General features: G+C 34.4%; 1 protein-coding gene across 1 annotated transcript in view; it reads left to right on the top strand.

The window, feature by feature from the left end:
- Positions 1–22,351, top strand: part of ADGRV1 (adhesion G protein-coupled receptor V1) — a 227,553-nt gene that overhangs the window by 60,481 nt on the left and 144,721 nt on the right. Inside the window, exons 40-64 of the mRNA XM_065750127.1 lie at positions 1,474–1,552; positions 2,096–2,234; positions 2,719–2,860; positions 3,317–3,579; positions 4,598–4,773; positions 5,441–5,565; positions 6,097–6,263; positions 6,354–6,497; positions 6,709–6,816; positions 7,309–7,561; positions 8,205–8,327; positions 8,542–8,764; positions 9,175–9,379; positions 10,298–10,444; positions 12,660–12,915; positions 14,425–14,633; positions 15,386–15,559; positions 16,057–16,239; positions 16,919–17,098; positions 18,012–18,176; positions 19,490–19,607; positions 20,219–20,342; positions 20,713–20,851; positions 20,975–21,160; positions 21,456–21,688. Coding sequence (XP_065606199.1) covers positions 1,474–1,552; positions 2,096–2,234; positions 2,719–2,860; positions 3,317–3,579; positions 4,598–4,773; positions 5,441–5,565; positions 6,097–6,263; positions 6,354–6,497; positions 6,709–6,816; positions 7,309–7,561; positions 8,205–8,327; positions 8,542–8,764; positions 9,175–9,379; positions 10,298–10,444; positions 12,660–12,915; positions 14,425–14,633; positions 15,386–15,559; positions 16,057–16,239; positions 16,919–17,098; positions 18,012–18,176; positions 19,490–19,607; positions 20,219–20,342; positions 20,713–20,851; positions 20,975–21,160; positions 21,456–21,688 — 4,261 coding nt within the window. The remainder of the gene's footprint in view (positions 1–1,473; positions 1,553–2,095; positions 2,235–2,718; positions 2,861–3,316; positions 3,580–4,597; positions 4,774–5,440; positions 5,566–6,096; positions 6,264–6,353; positions 6,498–6,708; positions 6,817–7,308; positions 7,562–8,204; positions 8,328–8,541; positions 8,765–9,174; positions 9,380–10,297; positions 10,445–12,659; positions 12,916–14,424; positions 14,634–15,385; positions 15,560–16,056; positions 16,240–16,918; positions 17,099–18,011; positions 18,177–19,489; positions 19,608–20,218; positions 20,343–20,712; positions 20,852–20,974; positions 21,161–21,455; positions 21,689–22,351) is intronic.

Genomic DNA, 22,351 nt, shown 5'->3' with positions numbered 1-22,351 from the left:
TGTGAAAAAAATTACTTAGTTTTTGTTCTATAAAAAATCTGTTCACTCCTTTAAAAATCTCTTTTAGTGATTCTTTTGTCCTATTTACTTTTAGGAACCATGTCCTATGGTTTTCTTACTCTTTCAGTAATCTTCCTATGCCTTTTATTTCCTCATTCTTCTGCTTCTGAATTCAGTAAATAGGTGTTATTGGCTTAAGGACACTTGGACTATCCTATGATACTAAAGACTGTTTATACTCTTTCAGACATCTTCTTTGACTCTTTTCCTTCTTCTTTGCATGCTTATAGAAGTGACTGAGTTAATTCGTTACAGACTGAAAGGTAACTTTCAAAACCTTTAGCCATTGTGTAGACACTGAGCTCTGCTTAGTTGAGTCTGAAATGTAAAAGGAATAGAAGGGTAGGAAGTGGATGATCAAGGGAGGGTTGGGATGCCAGACATAGAATAAGAAGTCTGATGTTCATGGCTAACTATTACAGATCCCAGGTGAACAGATCTACCATCAAATAAGATGAAGTGTGTGTTAGAAGTCATGCAGTAATTGCTAGCCCTGCCTCAGGATTTCTTCAGCTCAGTAATACTTCTATTATCATTGTAGAGCTATCACTCATCTTAATCTCTGCCTTATACTGACAGGTTTATATTCATGGCAGTGATCTACTTTTATTGTTTTGTCTGAATTGATAAAAATCTTTCCTATGGTTCTAAATATAGTATATTTCCTGCAGACTCAATGAAGCCAGGTTGCTTTTAGAAATAAAGATATAATTTATAAAAAGTGAGTTGAAGTAAATTAAATTAGTCATGTGTTTCTGTTATCTGAACAAATTATGGCTGTATTTTTTGCAGAAGAAGTTCTGACTGTCAAATTCTTGCAGCTAGTGGAAATTAACCTATTATTCAGTGTTTTCACACTGTGATACATTCAGTTATGTCATGTTTATTGCAAATACACGTCTTTATGAAGCAATAGAATTTTACAGTATGTAAATAAAAAAAAACAAATAAATTAATAATTATTTTTTGCTTGTATGTGAGGTGTGTGCCATTAAGGTGTATAACGAAGTAGTGAAGAATGAATGGGAAATGAAATACTGGGTCATTTATCTTACTCAATTACTCGCTCATATTTAGAATAGCACAGTCTACAAAGCATTAAATTTAACCATAATAAATGCTTACAATGAAGACAAATTAAGATTCCATGACAAATCTATCTTTTAGTATTTTCAAGTGTTTATGTATTGTGTTTGCTTTCTGAGTTTTCTTTAGTCATTTTTTGTAATATGCATTGTTTAATGTTACAGATATAATTCAAGCCAAGATATTGCATATCCTATGTACTCCTCCACATTTTAGAAGTCATTATGAAATTGGTAGAGTTTGAAAAAACGCTTCTGTTAATTCCTGAAAATATTGAAACTTGACTTTATTGTTCTTTCATTTTTGTCATTCTATTTTGCCTTTTAGATGTGGAAGGTTTAGCATCTCAAATTATTATTGACGCTAATGATGGAGTAAGAGGAGTAATTGAATGGGAAGGTACCAAGTAAGTTTTGTCTTCCTTGAGAACTCATTGAGCTTGTTAGTGATAAGAGTCGCCCATTTTCTTTGTAACTTAACAGTAAAACTCTTGTTAAATATAGTGTCATATTTTTAAGATGGCTAAACATCATTCCGTTCATTATAAATGCAGTAGATTTCCATGCTGCAAGTAAACATTTACAGTATGTTTGCTCAGTATTCTTTTGCAGCTTACCTACTTTTACTGTTGTCCTTTAATATTGAAAATATTTGCCTGCATTAGTTGTTCCAACTTCTCCGTTCATGTAAGCATGTATTCTTGACCTCCCAGATCTTTTTATCAGACTGATTTCTAGAAGCTGGAAAGAATGCATGCATGAACATGAGCTGTGTATAGATAGATTTCCTTAAACTCTCACATAATTATCAGTAAAAAGAACAATCTTCTATGGCTTAATTCAGTTCAGATAAAGGTGAAAAGATTATATTAGGCAACTATAATGTAGGGAATTGTTTAGTTCAAAAGAACATAGTGAATATTGAGACCTTTTATTGCTTTTTATTTTAGTTTTGAAGTTAATGAATCTCATGGGAATCTGACAATAATGGCTTACCGGAACAGAGGATCATATGGCAATGTGTCTGTATTTTTTTATGCCCAAAATTTGGAGGCCCAGATGGGTTTGGATTTTTACGTGACCTCAAGGGTAAGCGGTAATCTATAAACTAAGTAATTTTCATTACTACGGCTTTCTTCGAAGAATATCTAATGAATTATTCTGCAGAATGATTATAGTGCAGCTAGATATCTCAAGTTGTTTCAATTATTTTGAACAAAAAGAAATAAAATGCTCTCACAGTATCTTTATTTTTTAATAAATATTCTTTTTCAGCATAAGCACAATGTAAACTTCGCAAATTTAATTTTGTTTAGATATTAAAGCTTTTTCATAAAAGATTTTTTTACAACTGAACTTTCAAAGTAAACTACTCTTGTTTGTCCTTTAGTTCTGTAATGTGCTGTACTTCTATATTTCTGTTTCAATCAGTTCACAAGGGACACAGAGTGTATGACTTTTCACATGCCTCCTCTTTGTTTACATATAATAGAATTCTATTTACCATATTTGAAAAATTATGTGTGGTATTACCTGATGTAAGTATTCATTGCTCTGTGTGTTTCAATGATAGACTATTTTTTTTGCTGATGGAGAAAGGCATAAGTCTATTGATGTCATGATTTTTGATGATGAGACTCCTGAAGGTGACGAGAAGTTCCAGTTAATCTTAACAAATCCTTCTCTGGGGCTGGAATTAGGGGAGAACACAACAGGTAAAACTTAGTTTCAATGTTCTCATTCTTTGGAATTCTACAGCAATCATTTTAGTTTCATATTTCTCAGTAATCATTTTCACATAACACCATTGTCCTGCTATGGTGAATATATGCCTCTGAAATGTTTAACTTCCCAATGAAATCTGGGAAATTAATGTTTTATGTGAAATAAGGTAACAATAAGCAAGAAACAGTCTCAGTAAAAAGAGACCTTTTTAGATGTTTATAATCCTTTTATAGAAGGGGCTATATTCTTCCTGTACAGGCATCTTCCTTGTTAAAGTGAAATGGCTGCTTATTTCTTTTAGGCAGGACATGCAGGGATTACACATTAAAGGAAGAATGCATGTAATGAAAGGTTTGGGTTTATTTTACACATTATGTTAGCATATATCTGTAATTATATTTTACAGTGCTAATTAAAAAATATTTTCATTGTTTATTTCTCAAAAGCTACAATCACTATACTTGCCAATGATGATGGCCATGGAGTTTTGTCATTCAATAACAGTGAACACTTCTTCTTGAGAGAGCAAACAGCTATCCATTTGATGGAAAGTGTTGCAGTGTTGAACATTATTAGGGAACCTCCTCAGGGAATATTTGGCACTGTGACTGTTCAATATCTTGTAAGTGAAATTAATTCCTCAGAGCCATCAGTGGATTTGACCCCTTCTCAAGGATACATTGTACTGGAAGAGGGAGTCAGAGTGAAGGTAATATGCTAGTTATTACTAGAAAAATAAAGGAGCTTGTTTTGAATTTGTTGGAAAGATTTGGAAGTATCTGAATTTTGTCTTTTTTTTTTTTTCATTTTTTCTTTTTTTCTTCATTTACAAAGCACACTAATTCACGATCTGATACTAATTTCTTGTCATTGTCTTAATTTTCATGCTCTTCCACATAAATGGGTTCATTTTTAGATATTTCTTCTTGAAGTAGTCACTAAATATAATTTATCGTGAAAGTGAATAGGAATATAAAACATTTCAAATTCTTTATTATTTCCAAGTGCATAATTACTGTTTGTTTTTTTTTAATTTTATATAACAAAGATATATCTGCCTCTGTAGTTTTTACTTGTTCAGGTAACCTGAAGCATGAGCCCCAAATTAAAGTGAAACATCCAACTTTCTCTAGATTGTTCTATGTTAATTTGTGGTTGCCTTGCCTTCTCCTGCATAGTGGTGAAGGAGAAAGAAAGAAGCATTGAGAGGAAAGAATAGTTCCAGTATCCCTTTATTCTTTCCTTTTTTCTCCCTTTTCCCAGCATCAGTGCCAGGATTTTCCTGTTTCCCTACAGACAAGATAGTTTCCAACTAAACTGAATTAAAAACTATCTTAACTAAGTTACACTCATAGCTGTATGGTGGCTGTGAACTTCCAAGAAATGTGTGGAATAAATGGACCAAAAAAAAAAAGGAAGTAAGAATCAAAATTTAAAATAGTATTTTAGAGTGTTGTAGGATTTGAAGAGAGAAAAGAGAAGGAAAAAAAGAGTGAATTTGTTCAACTTAGAGTTGTACCAGTGGAAGCACCAGAAAGATGACTTTAAAACCTCAGCCTAATCAGTCCTTACCTCAGTCTTGTCCTCTCCAGATTTATGAACTAATATTCTTTTGTGTGTTTTCCAGAACCTTGCAGTGAGAGGAAGGAAAGGTGTCACTTTCTGTTAGAATTGCATCCTCATCTGTCATGTCTCAGTAACATTGTATACTTGTTTTTTGTTGTCAGACACTGCATATTTCTGCCATACTAGACGAAGAACCAGAAATGGATGAGTACTTTATTGTCACCCTGTTCAATCCGACTGGAGGAGCCAGATTAGGCACAAGAGTGGAAACAATGATTACTGTTTTACAGAACCAGGCTCCTCTAGGGCTTTTCAGCATCTTTCCAGTTTCCAATAGGTACTCTAAACTGATCAAGTTAAAAGGAAGTAATGTTTTATATTCAAAAGAGAGGATATTTCTTTGCAATTTTATTTTTTATTAGTTCTACTGAAGAAACTCAGCAGCCTAATTTTAAAGCATTTGTAACTTTGAAAGGTCAAATACTATTGCTGCTAAACAAAAGAAAAATACTTAAAAGGGCTGTTCATAATCAGATTTTTTTTTCATATATTGGTACTTCACTAGTGCCTATGTGTTCCACTAGTAGTCAACTAGTAGCCATATTAAGAGCCTCCAGATGTCAAACAAATACCTAGGAAATCATACAGCTTATACTTCATATACATTTTTTGGCCTGTGTAGAACACAATTTTACAGAAGGATGTTTTTCAGAAACAAATGATCCACATGAAATGACATTTTAAAAAATCATTCAGCTTAAACCATGCAAATAATATGTTAAATTACAGCGTAGTGAAAGATCTTGTACTGCCTGTGATTTTGCCAAAGCATTAGGATAAGAAACTTTGGGCAATCCTAACTAATGTAGCTACCACTCCATCAGATAATGAAATCAGTTTATTTCTGCAGCTGGAATTGTACTGTAAAAATCTTATTTTGTAATATATTTTAAAAAATAATACATTTTTTCTTCTTTTTATTATTTTATGAATGTCATATTTAGGTCAAATTTCCTTATAATTGAAGAAGCCAACACTACAGTTTATTTAAAAGTTTCACGGACTAATGGGCTCAACACATCTGTGAGCATTGAATGGGAGACATTGTCAAACACTGCATTTGGCATGAGTACGTTTACTTTATAGAGAATGTCTATTGATTTTGTCAAAATCGTTAATAAGAGACAAACCAAACACATATTGGATTGTAAATTCATTCATTCAAGCTTGATTAAATGATTTTCTTTGAGTACGTGAAGATTCATTAGCTGAAATAGCTTAGCTGCTTAAGAGTCACCTTGTCATCAGCCACTTCTGCCAGAGTTTCAGTAATATCTGTTGCTGTTTTTGCTGATAATACAAGCATTGCTTTCACTACTCTTTTAAAAATATGTATATATTTTTCTTAACTACTTGTAATTCTTGATCTTTTTTTTTAGTATAAATGACATGGTTTACATACGCCTGACATAATATTATTTTGAAAAAAGGCTATGACATGCATTTCTGTCTTATCTTCCAGTGTGTCTACTGTGATGCATTTGTGGGAGGCTATCATTTAATGACTGCTTCAATCTTGTCCAAACTAGTACTTACACTGAAGGAAGTTATCCTTCCATCTCTGCCCTCCTAAACAGAGTTTTGTTTTACTATGTTGCAGGGGGTGATATCAGTGTCCTGTCTGTTTTGCAAAGTTTTGTGGAGGAGTCAGTGTCTGGTTGGTGTTTCTTTACCTCAGGAGAAATCTTATATGGTGTTCTGTTGCGTGTGCCTCCGGCTACATTTTCTACTGTCTACCAGTGGAAGGGAATATTTATTCCCGTTGAGGTAAATGTTTGTTTCCAAACACTTTGGGGTTTGATGCTAGTTAATAAAGAATTTAAGTGATAATCTGACTTTTTAAAATTCCTCTCACAGAATTTCACTATGTGGAATCCCAAAAGCTGCATGTCTTTCCAAATTGGTGGGTATTCCTACCTTGTGATTAGCCATGGAGGAGCTGGACAGGGAGCTTCCAACAACAGTGTGTATACATTAATGCCTGGACACAGATTGTTGTGGGTAAATCTATTGTACTTATACAATCATAAAATAATGTAGATTGGCCAGGGCCTTAGGGATATCTTCCAGTCCATATTTTGCAAAAAAAAAGCATTCTGTGTGATAAAATATTTTGAGATTTCTGAAATACTATATGATTTTAGTAAGCATATTTGTATATACACATATACAGATAAACAATCACCCAACAATTGTCATGTTTCTCATACAGGTACAGACTCTATCTATTCTGGATACCAGACATGTGAAACATTTTGCTGTGGAGAAGAAAGACTATTTGATTATTGTGAGCTACACAATTAGTTCCAGTTCTATCCAGGTTTGAATATTCTTCAGTTTTCTCTGACTCAGATGTGGGTAGTTTTTTTAGTTTTAGAAATGAAAGAATAATAGTAAATCTATAAGTGTACATTTCAAAGAACTTAGTTCTGATTCTGTTATAAATTTATAAGTAAAATTACAGGCTTGTTTTTGTGTATGAATATTTGTCATGAACATGTAATTTACATCTGGTTTGTTTTCATTGCAAGTGTTATTTCTTTTTTTTTAAATTTAGTATATACACAGCAAAGAACAAAAATATGTTAAGAGCATAAACCTGTTTCTCTGGAGAGCAGGCACAGCTGCTTGCAGTAAGGTAGTTACCAGCCACTTAACAGTGGACTTCAGTCTTAATATATGGTCCACCTTAGAAACTAGGAATTTAGTTCACTGTAAATCTTTGCAATTTTTTTTTTTGTCATGTCATTTACTTTCTTTTCTCTCAGTGCTAATCAAGAATATATAAAGAAAAATTTTCATATTTCCACAGATTTTCCAGTGGAATAAAAACACATTTCTTCTGCATCATCAACTTCCACTTTATGGAGTTCTGAACGTAGTCTTGTTTCCTAGGGGAGGCTTTATGTATATGTTAGTTTCTTTATCAAATACCAGCCAAAACATGCTCATGTACCAGTGGTTGAATAATGAGTTTAGGAAGCTTCATGAAGTACCAGAAAAAGAAGTAAAACATATGGAGTCCTGGATTTCTGGATCTGATATCTATTTAATTACTGCAAAAGGTATTCAGTGGAAAACAACAAAAGAGTTTGCTAAGTATATGACAGTTTGTTTGATAGGAAAGGTATTGGTTGTAAAGGAGTTCAGGTAGGGATTGAATTATTACTGCGGGGGTGACAATCCTCAAAAAGAATGTAACCCTGATAAATATTTTATCAAAATAATCTGCTTTTTCTCTGGGAAAATAAAAGCATTGTGTTTGTTTTCAAATACTTATGAGACAAATGTATTCTCAAGAGCAAGGGAGATAATAACTACACATCCACCTGCTGATCACAGTGCTCACTGGTCAGCAAAGAACATATTTACTTTTCTACAGGTTTGGTATTTTAGATCTTTTATCCCTGTGGCTAAGGTGTTTATGTTGCAGTTCACACTTTTCTTTGCAATTGGCTCTTGTCAGATTTCAGTTTTAGTGTTCATACATGTTAATACTTACACTAAAGCCATTAAATGATGTCAGTGAATAAAATATCACATGGGCATCACTGGTACTATGGAGTTATGAACCAAATGAAAAGAAAAAATAATCTGTTGCACTTTGTAATTAAAACTACCAAACATTGACTTTTGAAGGGCAACTAGTATGTGAGTTAACTAAAAGGTAGCAAATTATGTGAGCTTTGTTATTTTGATTCTTTTTAGAATCTGGATATTCTTCGGAAATATTTATCTGGGAGACAGGGCAGACTACTTTTAGGCACTTTCAGTCTCTTCCAGTGCCTGGTGTCAGAAACATCCATGTCTTCATGCCCCCTTCAGGCTTAGGTGAGACTTAAATGAAAATATTTATTCAAATCCTAGTTTATAATTCTGGAACTGTAAAAATAGATGTGCTGTTTTTGTTTGTTTGTTTGTTTTTTTGTATTTATTTATCAAACCATGACAGTTGATCTACAAAGAATATTTCAGATGCCATATAAAGATCTTTTGAATATATGTAACACTTAAATAATTTATTTATCTTCTTTTCTCTGTGTAGTTCACATCCTGCTAGCTGCTAAAGATATAACAGAACTGTATTCTTGGAACTCAGAAGCAAACTGGTTCTCTTTAATACTAGAAGCCCCATATGTGGATCATATCACATCAGTTATTGCAAGATCTTTGAACTCCAGCAAGAGCTTGATTGTTTTGTCCATGGAATCCAACTCACAGATTTATGAAATGACCACTGTTTCCAACCAATCAGATTTTATACCCAGGTAAGTTTTTTTGTTTTATATAACTTGTCTCACAGCTCCTGTATTTCTTTTTCTGTGGTTACGGTATGGGCGTGATGAGCTTATTTTATTAACATCAAGGAGAATTTTTCACTGTTTAAGATAACCTGAAGTCAGACAGCTTCACCTCTGATTTTGGTATGACTTCATTTTTTTAAAAGCTTAAATCCTAAATTGATAGATTAATTTGCATTTATAATTATTTTCAGTTGCTTTATGATCTAATGTTTTTTTGTTAGAGAAAATACCCTTTTAACCCAAAATACTTCAAAGGAATTTAAAAAAATAATTGCATTTCAAAAATGCTCAGTAAATTTACAACAAAGCTTTCAGAGATAATTAATTGGCTGTTCTAAATTTATAATTTTTATATGCACATGTTTTTGTGCTAGTTCAGGTGAATTGATATTTGATCCTGGGGACATGGAAGGTGTGATAGCGGTCAATATCCTTGATGACACTATTCCAGAAGAGGAGGAATGCTTCAGAGTGTGGCTGAAAAACCCTAAAGGAGGTGCAGAGATTGGTGCTTATGGTTTTGTTAACATTATTATTCCTTCTAATGACAATGCCTATGGAGTCATTGCATTTGCTCAGGTAAAAATTCTAAGGTAAATCATTAAAAAATGTATGTATAATTTCTGAATAACTGAACACAAATATACTGGAAGTGTCAAATTCAGATTTTTTTTCAGAATTTTTCTCTAATGCCACCTAATAATCTACTTTTTAACATCTAGTTAGCATTGCTATGTGATTATGTAGAACACTAGGTGACAGGATGTAAGTTTCACAGTCTTTATTATGAGAATTTCTAATCCCCTTATGTTAGATTGACATGTCAGTTTATCAACTTGGTTTTGCAACAAACTAAAAATTCAATTTTTGGGTGTCATATTATTTGATGGCATCTGGTTGCTGCTTATTTTATTATTCAAGTGAATTCAGTAAACAAAGAGTTTACCGAAGAGCCTTTGTCTTGCTCCTCTTAAAGGGGGTTCTCTTATAGAGGTATACCTGATGGTGAGATTAAGACACAGTGGGTCAAACATTTGCCTGACTGGTGTATTACAAATCCTTGTTGATAGGGAGGTAGGGAAGAGAAGACAGGCAATAGAAAAGAGATAGAAAATTAAAGTAATGCGTCTTCGTAGAAAGTAAGAGGGATAGTCATCACCCAGGTTTTCAACGTTGCTCCTAGTTTTTCCGTTGGTCTCAGGAACTCATCCAGTCACCATGGGGGATGGGAGAAAGGCAGGAAGCTTTGCAGTGAGCAGGACATGGGGGCGTTTCTTTCCTAAGAGGTTTTTTCCCTCTTAGGGGATTCCTAACATCCATGAAACCTACCTTGATAGGTCATACATATTAATTGATTAAAGTTATATTTGTCTACTTAATGATCTACAAGTTTATTGATTCTTGATGTTATTGGCCCTTTTTGAATACCAAGATCACTAAATAAACTTTTATTTAGAAGAAAATAACATTGTGGTTTTGCTATTCTGTGTTTTCCAGAATTCTTTATTTAAGCAGGTTGAAGAAATGGAACAGGACAGTTTAATCACTTTGAATGTTGAACGTTTAATAGGAACGTATGGACGAGTTACAGTAGAATGGATAGCTAATGGGAGCATAAGTGATGTATTTCCAGTTTCAGGAATGGTATGTACATCACTGATATTATGGAAGCACTGACAGAAGATTACCCCAGACAATTGGTGCGGACCAATAGGAAAGTAGTAGTACTTGTACTATTTGTAAGATTTCCCCTGTTCTTTTAATTTTGGCTTCCTGGTCCTTGCCTGTGATGTTAGCAGTTCTCATTTTTGCCTGTCATGTAATACCACAACATGACTCTTTAGAACCAGATACTACAATTCTGTCCAGGCAGTAGAAATGTTTATCTGTAGTATCTTCTTTCCATCTTCCATTTTTTTTCTGCTGTGAGATCTGGCTAGCCAAGTCATTGCATAGGTAGGAATCTAGGTGTGTTTGCTCCTGTTGGAGCCAATACACTTGAGAACTTCATTGGCTTAGGAGAATATCACAAGTCCATGCTTAGCTTATTTCTAAAACTGTTCAGATTTTCAGTCATATTAAAATCTTTTTTTTTTTTTTTTTTTTTTTGCTGTCTGGAGATTAATATGCTTTAGAACACATAAATGTGATGTTCTTTAGGTGAAGTGCCTTCACCCAGGGGCCATCTATTAAAGACACAAAACCCTGTGATCCATGAGGTTGTGGAGCTCCAACACAACTCACAGCTATGGGAAGAAGGGCCAAAAAATTTTAGAAATAAGCTTTACTACTAGAAATAATGAGTCTGAAATACAGCGTATGAAGTGTGATAAAAAGATTTCGAGATAAATCAAAATGGGGAAACAATGAACTGACAATGGGGCACTGCTGGGCTTGCTCACAAAGGCTATGTGTAGGCCCCACTGCCAGAAACTTGCCACATAAGCCCAAACACTTGGCCACTCCTATGGGACTTTGAGATAATCAATAGGAGAGAGAGAGCCTTGATGCTGTGCAAGTGCTCCTCACCAATAACTGAAAAATTGATCTGTTAGAGCTTTCTAGCCACAAATGCAAAGTACAACACTTTATCAGCTTCTGTGAGGAAAGAAAGCTCCACTTCAGCCAGACCAAACACATTATAGAAGGAAGAATGCTGAGTTATCAGCGGTTAATTGATTCTTGCTCTCCTTGTAATGTTTGAGAAAACATCAAACTTAAGTGTACTTTGCAAGAAACCTCAGTGAAGAAAGCTAATTTTGCATAATTTGAAAAGCAAATTTTGAAGAACAAGTTTAATGTGAGCCGGCAATGTGTGCTTCTGTAATAGTCTGCTTTAGGCAGAGCATTGCAAGGGGATTAAAGGAGATAATCCTGCTTCTCTACTCAGCACTGGTGAGAAACATCTGTATTGCTTAGTCCAGCTGTGGGTTCTCTAGAGAATCAGAAAGTCCAAGGAAGGCCCCTAAATGTCATTAAGGGATTGGAGCATTTTATATATGGGAAGAAGTTCAAGGAGGATCTTATCATCCTTCATAAATACCTGGGAGAGGAGTAAAGAAGACAGAGAAATACTTTTCCTATTGTGTCCTGTGCCTGCAATAGGTACAATACAAAAAATTCTATTTGAGCACAAGAAGTTTGGCATCAGTAGTCAGATTTGGTGACCCTCCCATGGGTCCCTCCAAACTCAGGATATTCTATTATTGTATTACTCTACGAATCTTAAGGAAAGACACCATTATTGTATGGGTGGTGAGACGCTGACACAAGTTGCTAAGATAATTTGTGAAGCCTCTGTCCTATCCTTGGAGGTATTCAAAGTCAGGCTGGACATAGACGGGGTAACCTTCATAGTTGAACATATTCTTAGCAGGAAAGTTTGGACGTGTTGATCTCAGAGGTCCTTTCTAACCTCTACCCTTCTGCAATTCTGTGATAATGAGCACTTTCAAATGACTGACCTGTTCTGCCTCATCTTGAAGTGCAGCTTCAAAGAAGTTGAACACCTGTTTATAATGAAAATATTTGTAGTTTGCTTGATTATACCAAACTCATTCTCATGGTGATTACTGTACTTCTAATAGAGAATTTGTTTCTAGCTTTCGGTCTTGAGTTTCATAGTATTTTACCACAGTGCCTTTTTCTTGAAGCAACATTTTGTTGTCTGTGTCTTCTAGATCTCATATTTTGTTGTAATTTTTTTTTTTGTATCCCTTCCCCTCCCTTCTTCTCTTTTTTTCTTTCTTCTCTTTTCTTCTCCATTTTCTCTTCTGCTATTATTGGTAGAGTTATACAAATAAAATAGTTGGTATGACAACACTGAGATGATGTTTGTCTTTTTTCCCTCAAACATTAGATTACCTTTTCAGAAGGTCAGGCACTGTCAACGATCACACTGACAATTCTTGCAGACAGTGCTGCAGAGCTTTCAGAGTCTGTGGCTATCACCCTCACTCATGTTACCACTGTGGGTGTTCAAGATCCTACAAAAGGAGCTATCATTGATCCCAGAAGATCAAGAGCAGTACTTACCATTTTACCTAGTGATTCCCCACATGGTGTGATTGGTTGGCATACAAACTCTCTCCTCGTTAAAGTCTCAGAGCCAGAAGGTATGTCTGTTTTTTGATTGTTGTAAAACATGGATGTATTTTTTTAGGGTAAGATTGTTTTTTTAAGATGACATTGGTTATGTGAAGAGCAGTGTTCTTATACAAATTTTATAGTAGAAATATCTTTAAAAATACCTAGCTATGTTATTTCATTGCATGCTGTGTGTCACATTTCACATAGCAATATTACCTCATTACTTTTAAGGGGATAAGCTGTTAAAACGTTGGCATCCTCTGTTGTATTTCACTAGTACATAAAATCCTTCTGTTTAGTTGAAAATTTGCCTATTTGGTTAGCTTTATAATCTGATTAAAATAATTTACAGAAAAACACTTTCCTCAGGAAATAAGTCAAGAAGAGAGAGGGGAAGATAGAAAGAAGTAGAACAAGTGTGCATTACATTTCAAGAAAACTGAAGATTGCTTTTACCAGCTCATTTGATTGGATGATATCAGACTTTAAAGAACCTAACGTGTGGTTTGCCTGAAGAGAATTAAGTGGTGCTTGAGCTCCTGCTCTCTCTAATGGCCCAGGAATGCTGGCAGCTGATTCCTCTAGCTCTTTCTACAAACTTGGTGGATTTCCAGCAGCTGGCTGGGAGGATGGAAAGATAAGCTAATAATACTTCAAAAGCCCAATTGAAATTTGCCTGGCAATTTAATATCTTGTCCATAAAAAATATACATTTTTATGACATGTACATTTTCCTCATTTTCCATCGGAATATTAGTGGAGCTAAACCTCTCTGCCTGTTCTATTTTAAGGTCAAATAGCACTGAAGGGATTTTCTTTCTTCCATATAGAAAATGTACTATTGTGAAATAGTAGCTAATTAGTACATTAGTCAATTCATACAAATAATTAGTTTGATTTTAAAGCACAAAGCCTGATGATTTTTATCTCTTCGAGTTCCCCAGTCATAAACTTATCCAGATGCTCTGTTGAGTTCGCTGGAAAAAAAAAAAAAAAAAAAAAAAGAAAAAGAAGTAAATCTACTTTCCCTAAAAGGAGATCCTAGCCTTAGTGAAATAAGCATATCTCATTTTCTTCAAAATCTGTGTTACAGAAAGCCAAAATGGCTTCTTCTAAAATTTACAATCAAAGTGACTAGATGCAGCAGAGTTTTCCGTTATTATAATTAATGGTGGACAGGTAAAGAACAGGCAAAAATAATGAGATTGAAGGCATGAAAGAAAAATGAATAAGGATAGCAATACTAAATAAAAGTTTGTACAAAAAGCATTTTAAGCTGTAAATATTCAGAAATTTTTTATTCCTCTAGGTACTGTTTTAAAATAGTTTACTAGCTTTACGTACTGTTATGTGTTTGCACTGTCTATGTCTGTTCATTGTCTGAGTCAAACATGGCTATGTTGCTAAGCAGAGCTGGAGTGGACTCTAGTAAGGAACTCCATTACAATTAGGCAAGCTGGAAATCAAGCAGAGCAAGGGTTTAAAACAATCACATGTTCATTTCTCCCCCCCCCCCCCCCCCATCCTTTTTATAGGACAAATGAATTCCACTACTATTACTTTGCAAATTGTTCGTGAGCAAGGATTTGTTGGAGAGATTGCAGTTCAGTTGAGTACCAAACCTAACTTGGATCTTCCCCTCTCCAACCAAGCAACAGAGAATGAGGATTATATAATAGAAAAGAAGACAATTATTATGACAGAGAATACAACAATAACTTCAGTCATGATCACAATTTTACCTGTGAGTAGTCTTAATGACTTCAGTCAATAATTTATTAAAAAAAAAATGAAGATTACTGTTCCTAATTTAAGAAAAGGACTTAGTATTCTAGAAAAGACCAAGGTAGGATTCAGACAGTTTTAAATTACTGGGAATTGCAGTCATGTATTTCAAAAGAATTTTTGTACTGGCTACTGGGAGGGAACTAAGTAGTTTGCTTTGCTGTACTACTCAAGTTAATATTTATTAAAGAGGAGAAAATTTTAAATCTCTTAGTATCCTGTTATTTTTGCTACTTACTAAAGTTTTATGTATAGTTTATTTTATCTTACATGCTTATTAACAGATTTGTTCTGTAGTTTTAAAAATGTGATTTTTTCACTAAAAGTAGATGGATTATTCAGCATGGAGGTACTGTTTTATAAGTTCTGGTTTAGTTTCTGAAATCTGACCAACTTGTATTATAGATAGGAGAAAGAAGTAGCAGCTAACAATTCCCACTATTGCTTCAGCAGGTTTGGAATCTGACTACCAACTTCAGCTTCTAAAATTTAGTAAAGGTACTCTCTCCTACCTTTCACATGATGTGAAGTAAGGAATTGGTTTTATAATCCCAAGTTCTCAGTCAGCATCCCTGAAGTAGTTATCTTTATGCATGTAATTGAATCTTATAAAACATAAAGTTTATAAAGGTATAAACATATAAAATTAATAGTTATAAATTAATTATATTACCTTGTAGGATAAATGTGACATTTAAAATATTTTTGCAGGACAATGTTCCAGAATTACAGGAAGGATTTATAATCAATATTACTGATGTGCAACTGATTGATTCTCACACTAGAGGTCAGCCAAGTGTGAAGAGGCTTGGTTTAGAAATAGCTGAAATAATAATTGAAGAAAATGATGATGCCAGAGGAATATTTAGTTTCAGTGTTAAAAAAGTAAGTGAACTTGAATGACCTACATTTGCAGTCTGGTCCAGGGAGCTGCTTTGGCAAGGGGGTTGGACTTGATGATGTCTAGAGGTCCCTTCAAACCAGTACAATTCTGTAGTGATTCTGTGAAAACCACTTAAAATCACATTTCAGCAGGAGAGTCTGTGATTTCAGACCACTTTTGATATTATTCTAATAGGGTTTATGTTAGTAAATTGTTTGGGATAAACAGGCCACATGTCAGACAAGCAATTTAGTCTTCGAATTTTCTTCACAATTAATGTGCAAAACTTACTAGAGAGCTGGAAATGCTAAAATGAGAGTCACATAATTTTCTGAGAGGAACCTCAGGATGTCATCTAATAGGTACTTTAGCTATGCAAGATCACTACTAAATTCAGATCAATTTACAAATGATTATGTAATTCTTTATTTATTCTTATCCAAAAGGCAATCAAAGAATAGCAGCTGTGATACACACTAGTTTCTTATTGAATTTACAGGATAAAACTGGAACTGTTGCTGGTTATGAAGTACCATCACCACATAATATACTGAAACTTCCAGTTGTTCGACAGGCTGGGAGGTTTGGTTCAGCAGTTCTGTATTGGGAAGCCATTCTTTTAACTGCTGGCTTTGAAGACTTTACACCGTCATCTGGAAACCTTACATTTGAAAATGAGCAGGTAGGCACTTGCTTAAAGTTTGTCCCTAGTTATAAACTGAGAGTTTCTTACATTTTCTACCAGTAGAATTTTCATCCATTCATTGAGATCATTATATTTATTGCTGTAGGGTATGAATTATTCTCCTCACTTCAGTGCTTTAACATGGAGAAGCACAGTGTTTTTGTATTTGTATTTGTAATGTATTTGGTATACGTATACACTGTGTATTTGTAATTTGTATTTGGTCAAAATATTAACCAGATAGGAATGTATCCCTTTGGTACCTCTAATTGAAGCCATGATTTCTTGGAATAAAGCCCTTTACACTAAAAACCGACAATATAACATATCTTCCATACAGACTTTCAGAATGTACCTGTATGTTTCTTTAGTTTAGTGTTAAATTTCACACTGCCCCTGCAAAAACTTAGTGTATATAGGAGATATTTATGTCAAGAGAACTGGTCTTCAGCAATAGGAAAGTATACTTTTGAGCAGAATTGAAGCTGAATTACAGTGTGGTCTACCTGTATATGTAAATATACAAGTACAGTAAGAAATGAGCACAATCAAAGGATGCTTATCTAATCATATAAAATTTATTTTATATTTCACATTTTTAAAATAGTTCATACAGTATATTAGAAATGAAATTTAATTGTTTATTTATTTATTTATTTTACTGTTTTTCTTTCAGGCTACAGGAGAAATAGAAATTACGATCATAGATGACAATGAAGTTGAATTCCTTGAGATCTTCAAAATTGCTTTAGTGAGGGTAACTGGTGGTGCAAGACTTGGCAATGAAACAGTAGTAACTGTTGCTATTCCACCCAATGATTCCCCTGTTGGAGTGTTTGGCTTTGAAGAAAAAAATGTGAGTTTCATTTTATTTGAATTGCACTATATTATTTTCTTGCATTTGATTTGGATTGCAAAAACGGGATTGTGGATTTGTGTTGCTAACACACAGTTGATTTTGATAAGCCTTTGGTGCATTGGAAGACAATTCTTTCATTGAAAATGGATTTCATCACAAGAAGGTTGAGGGAGGTGATGTGGGCCTCTACCCTGCTTTCATGAGATCCCACCTGGAGTGCTGCTTCCAGTTATGGGGGCCCCAACACAAGAAGGACACTGAGCTGTTGGAGTGAGTCCAGGGGTGGGCCATGAAGACAATAGGAGGGCTGGAGTACCTCCTCTGTGAGGACAGGCTGAGAGAGCTGGGGCTCTTAAACCTAAAGAAGAGAAGGCTTGGAGAGGACATTATAGTGGTCTACCAGTACCTTAAGGGGGCCTACAGGAAAGGTGGGGAGGGACTTTTTTATAAGGGCATGTAGAGACAGGGCAAGGGGAAATGATTATAAACTGGAAGAGGGTAGATTTAGGTAGGATTTTTATTATTTTACTGAATGTTAAAATGGATTTAATAATCTTTGTTACTGAAACTAAAGTTTGGAAATAAATTACAAATCATTTCTCATCTTAGTGATTGACAGTGAATGATTCTTCTGCTGTCCATTTTACTCATGCTTTGAGTGCTTGTGACTCATTGTCTGTAATTGTTGTGAATCATAGACCATACGAAAGTAACTTGAGTGCCTTGTATTTGTTAGCAGAATTCATTTATTGTGTCTGTTATCTTCTTATTGATTTTCATTTTTTCCTTGTTTTATATTGATGTTAGTAATGCCTTTCTTGTATTTTTCTTACTTCTTTTTTTTTTTCCAAGTCACTTTGGGTGCATTTGCTAAAACTTTTTATTCCTCTTCCTGTTCTTTCTCCTTCAGATAACAGTGAAGGAACCTCAAACACCTGATGACTCTGCAGCAATTGCACTGTTCACTGTAAGTCGAAGTCCAGGTGGACAGGGAGCAGTTAAAGTGATATGGGTTCTTGAGGAGGCTGCCAGACATGACCTGACCCCTCTGAATGGTACTCTTCACTTTAATGAGGTATTTCTGATACAACAATAAATGATCTACTATTCTTAGATCTACAGAAATGAGAAAGACGAAGAAATGTCCAACCTTTGCAGATTTTAAAAATAAACAGAAGTCACCCTAGTGATTTTCAAATTGTACAGTTTTATTTGTTTGAGTTTTCATGGCAGGTCAAAGCACTGAAACAAGAGATTAAATATTGGATATTGTCAAGCTATTGTTATTTCAACATTGTATTTTACAGGCTACTACAAATTTTTAATGAATAAATGTGTTTTCAAATGAGGTATAACCTGGCCCATTTCTTGTGATTGGCTTAAAGTAGTTTTTATTGTTATGTAAGTTCTTAAGTTGTATGATTACATATAAGGATACAGGTATATTCATATGGTCTAGGAAAGTTATAAATGTTTTTTCCTATATTATTCTTAAAGTATTTATCCATTGTCAAAAATGTGGATTGGATAGGAATTTGCTGTGATCTGTTACTCATAATCTTAATAACTCAATTTGCATATTATATTGAATATTGTCAACGGTTTATGGGCAGGTTCGACCCAGTTCCATGACGATTGGTGTGGGGGACCCACGCCCCAGGAAAGGGGAAGGGGGAAAGGGAAAAGGGAAAAGGGAGGTGGGCCTAGGAACAAAACAGTGGCAACAATCTGAGAAGGAAAGCTAATTTACTAAATAGATATTAGAAAGCAAAACAACACAATATAATACAATATAATTGGAATTAAATCTAATAAATCAAATAAAATGAGCAAGAGAGAGTGTCCGATAAACCGAAAGCGAGACGGCAGTGAGCACCCACTGCTGAGTCGATCCCAAAGGAAAGAGAACGTCCTGTGATTGCAGACAGTTTTTATCTTTCCCTCTGAGTATAAACACATAAGAACTCAAAGCATCGCAACGTCCTCTGGGGAATGTAGTTCTTCTCTTCTGAGACAGGTATACCTGGAACTATCGATGATCCACTGAGCTGGAGCATTAACTCTTTAACTCTAAATGCACTACATGATGTTATGTTGTGGAAAACCAGTACCAAAAATCATAAAACCATGACAAATATATTTATTCTAGTCTGAAAATTTCATGTGAATATAATTTAAAAATAATATCTGTCATTATTTAGTTGAGAGAGCATTTTAGGTAAATCAGAAATTCCTTTTTTAAAAAAATGATTCAGAATATACCAATCATATGCATACTTAGCATGGTTTGTTGAAGATCAGTAGTTTTTTGCGTAGTACAATATTGTATTTTTTTTAGTTTCACTTTATATATATAAACATATATCTTCTGGTCTTTACGTGATCCAGACTGAGTCCCAGAAGTTTATTGTTATACGTGCAGTTGAAGATGGTATTCTGGAAGGAAATGAAACATTTGCCATTCAGCTAGTCTCTGCTGGAGATGCAGAGATATCCCCCGTAAATGGTAAATAATTATTTAACTACATTCTGTTTTTAGACACTTCATACGAGAACTCAAGTAAGCCTGTTCATATTACATTGCAGCGCTTATTTATACTGAGTTTTGGAATGTTTTTTGATGTAAGTTCTTGGGTTGTTTTGGAATGTCAGTCCTTATTTCATATGTTGTTTCCTTGTCTGAAGAAATGAGTGAGAATTTTAGGATGTAGTTTTTCATTCTAAATTAATTGTTGTTATGAAGCGCTGTGTTCAGCAGTAGAAAAACAAACAAAATACGGCAACTCAGAACAGTTAACATTGTGCAAAAAGAATTCTTTAACATAAAGCAACAGCCAAAACCAGCTTGAGCCCTGTAAGAACTGTAGGTTAGTTTTGTTTGTAAGGGACAATGCAACGTCGTGGTCTTTTAGTGGAAAGCCATGAAAAAGCAGACTTCCTGATTAAACCAGGTTGATGAGGGCCTTTTCTTATCCCATTCTAAAGACAGAAGGATGAGGTTTCTGCAGGCTTTCTAAGTGGCCAGTACTTAAAATTCAAAAAAATTTTCATAATTTAACTTCCAGTTGTACATTTAAAAATATGTATTTACTGTTAGAAGTTCTGTTCTTTTCATAGGTCTGGCCACCATCACTATTTTGGGTGATGAAGGAGCTTCTGGAGTGGTTGGAATAGCTCACTCATTTAAGCATGTTCTGATTGGAGAACCTTCTGGCAATTATAATGGAACTGCTCTTATTTGGTAGGTGCAGTTCTCATTTCTCCAAATAAAGGTCAATTTCAGAAGCGATGGAAAATCTGTATTTGTAAGCATTTCCTGATTGCTGTATATTATTATCACTTCTAAAATGAGAAATAGTTTTAAAATTAGAAATGTATTTTTAAGTAAGGTCAGAATATACATCATAGGAGTCATGAACTGCATAAATGTTCTCTCTTTGAAGAAAGAATTGTGAAGATCTTAGTAGTAATCTAATACATTAAAATTCAATCTTCATAGTCCTAATAGCATTTCTGTTATGTGCAACACTATGACATACTTGTTTTCTCTGGATCAGATATTAACTATTAAAAGCAGAAAATAAAATCTGTATTCGTGTTCTAACCTGCAGCCTGACACGTGGCCCAGGGATTTTTGGTGAAATCATGATATATTGGAATATAACACCTCCTCATTATACAGAATTTACTGAGATATCAGGAACCTTGACAATGAGAGATAGACAGTCTGCTGCAGTTGTTTTAATACAGGTATTAGATTTTACACCTCTAGTCCTTCCTTTTATTAGATTTTATCTTGGTTAGAAACTAATTATACCTGACTCCCAGGAAATAGTATAAATCCTTTTAGCTTTCATTGTTCTTCCTCTCTAGGCTCTAGATGACAACAATCCTGAGGAGAGGAGTTACTACCAGTTTCAGCTAACTGGAGTCAGTGATGGAGCGCTCATAAATGAATCTAGCAACATAGCAAATATTACCATGGCTGCCAGTGATCTTCCATATGGAGAGTTTACATTTTCAAGAGAACTATTACAAACAACGGAAGAAGAAAGAGGGGTATTAGATTAAACTTAATTCATATGTAAAATGTTACAAGATTTCAGTATCTTTATGCTTAACCTCAAAAGAAAAATAAAGATTTCTTGTGTTTATCATAGCACAGTCTCTATCATGGCTTTTGGACTTACTACTCTGAGAAAGATAGCCATCTGCCAGGCTGCACTGTGTTTACTGTTATCTATAAACCTGTGGAAAAGATGCCTTTAGAATAGTTCTGAAAGCAACTGTAATAGGAGAGCAAAGTTTCTTATCTATTTATTTATCTATTTAATAAGTGCTCTTTTCCACTTAGGTTAACATCACTATTGTGCGTTCCAGAGGGTGCTATGGCAAAGTGCGTCTTTGGTTTCAGATAATAAATGGAACTGCAGAGGAGGGAATTGATTTCACTCCCACAGTAAGGGAGGTGTTATTTGAACCAGATCAGGAGAGTAAAACGATTTTGGTTGAAATTCATGACGATGAAATTCCTGAAGGTCCTGAAGACTTTTCAGTGATTATGTCCAAAGTGGAACTCCAAGGAAGGTAAACTAAAAATATCTTGTTGCACACAGGATAGGTAACAAGCTGAAAAACATGATACCTCACTTAACTGCATAAAGTCATCAATGGAATTTAACTGTTGTCATGTAAAACTTAATAAGACAGCGCTGACAGTGATCATTATAGAAATGAGGAACTCATTTTTTTTTAATATTGGCATAAACTTTTTGCTGATTAGGAGTCCGTACATTGCATTCAGTTATTGAATGCATAAAAGCCATACATTGCACTCATTTCTTAAATGCATAAGAAACAAGTGTTGACAAGATTGTTATACATTCTAGTACAAGTAAAATATGGTTATTTAGTTGAGACATGCTTATTAAGTTATAAACTGTCTGTGGTTTAGAACTGTCACAAAGAACACTTTCTACCAAAAGGAACAGCAAAGCAGTGAATGCAGCACTGCATTTCAGGCAGATGTAATAAGTCTGCATGCAAATACTTTTCTGTTCCATTCCTTTTTCCTTACTGTATATAGCTAATTGTCTCTTTCCTGCCTGTCCAAAGTGTAAATGAATATTGTTTAAAATAAAGCATCAAATGTGCTGGAATCCTTGTCCTAAATCAGAGTACAGGATTAAAAGGATTGCCAAATTTGGCTGAAATTACATAGTCACTTTCTCCATTAAGTTGATAATTTAT

Source organism: Cyrtonyx montezumae, unplaced genomic scaffold (assembly GCF_038088225.1).
Source record: "Cyrtonyx montezumae isolate F1298 unplaced genomic scaffold, pur_monq_1.0 scaffold_64, whole genome shotgun sequence".
NCBI classification, from domain to species: Eukaryota; Metazoa; Chordata; class Aves; order Galliformes; family Odontophoridae; genus Cyrtonyx; species Cyrtonyx montezumae.
The sequence above is the reverse complement of the archived record's forward strand: the minus strand, read 5'-3'. Positions and strand labels throughout refer to the sequence as shown.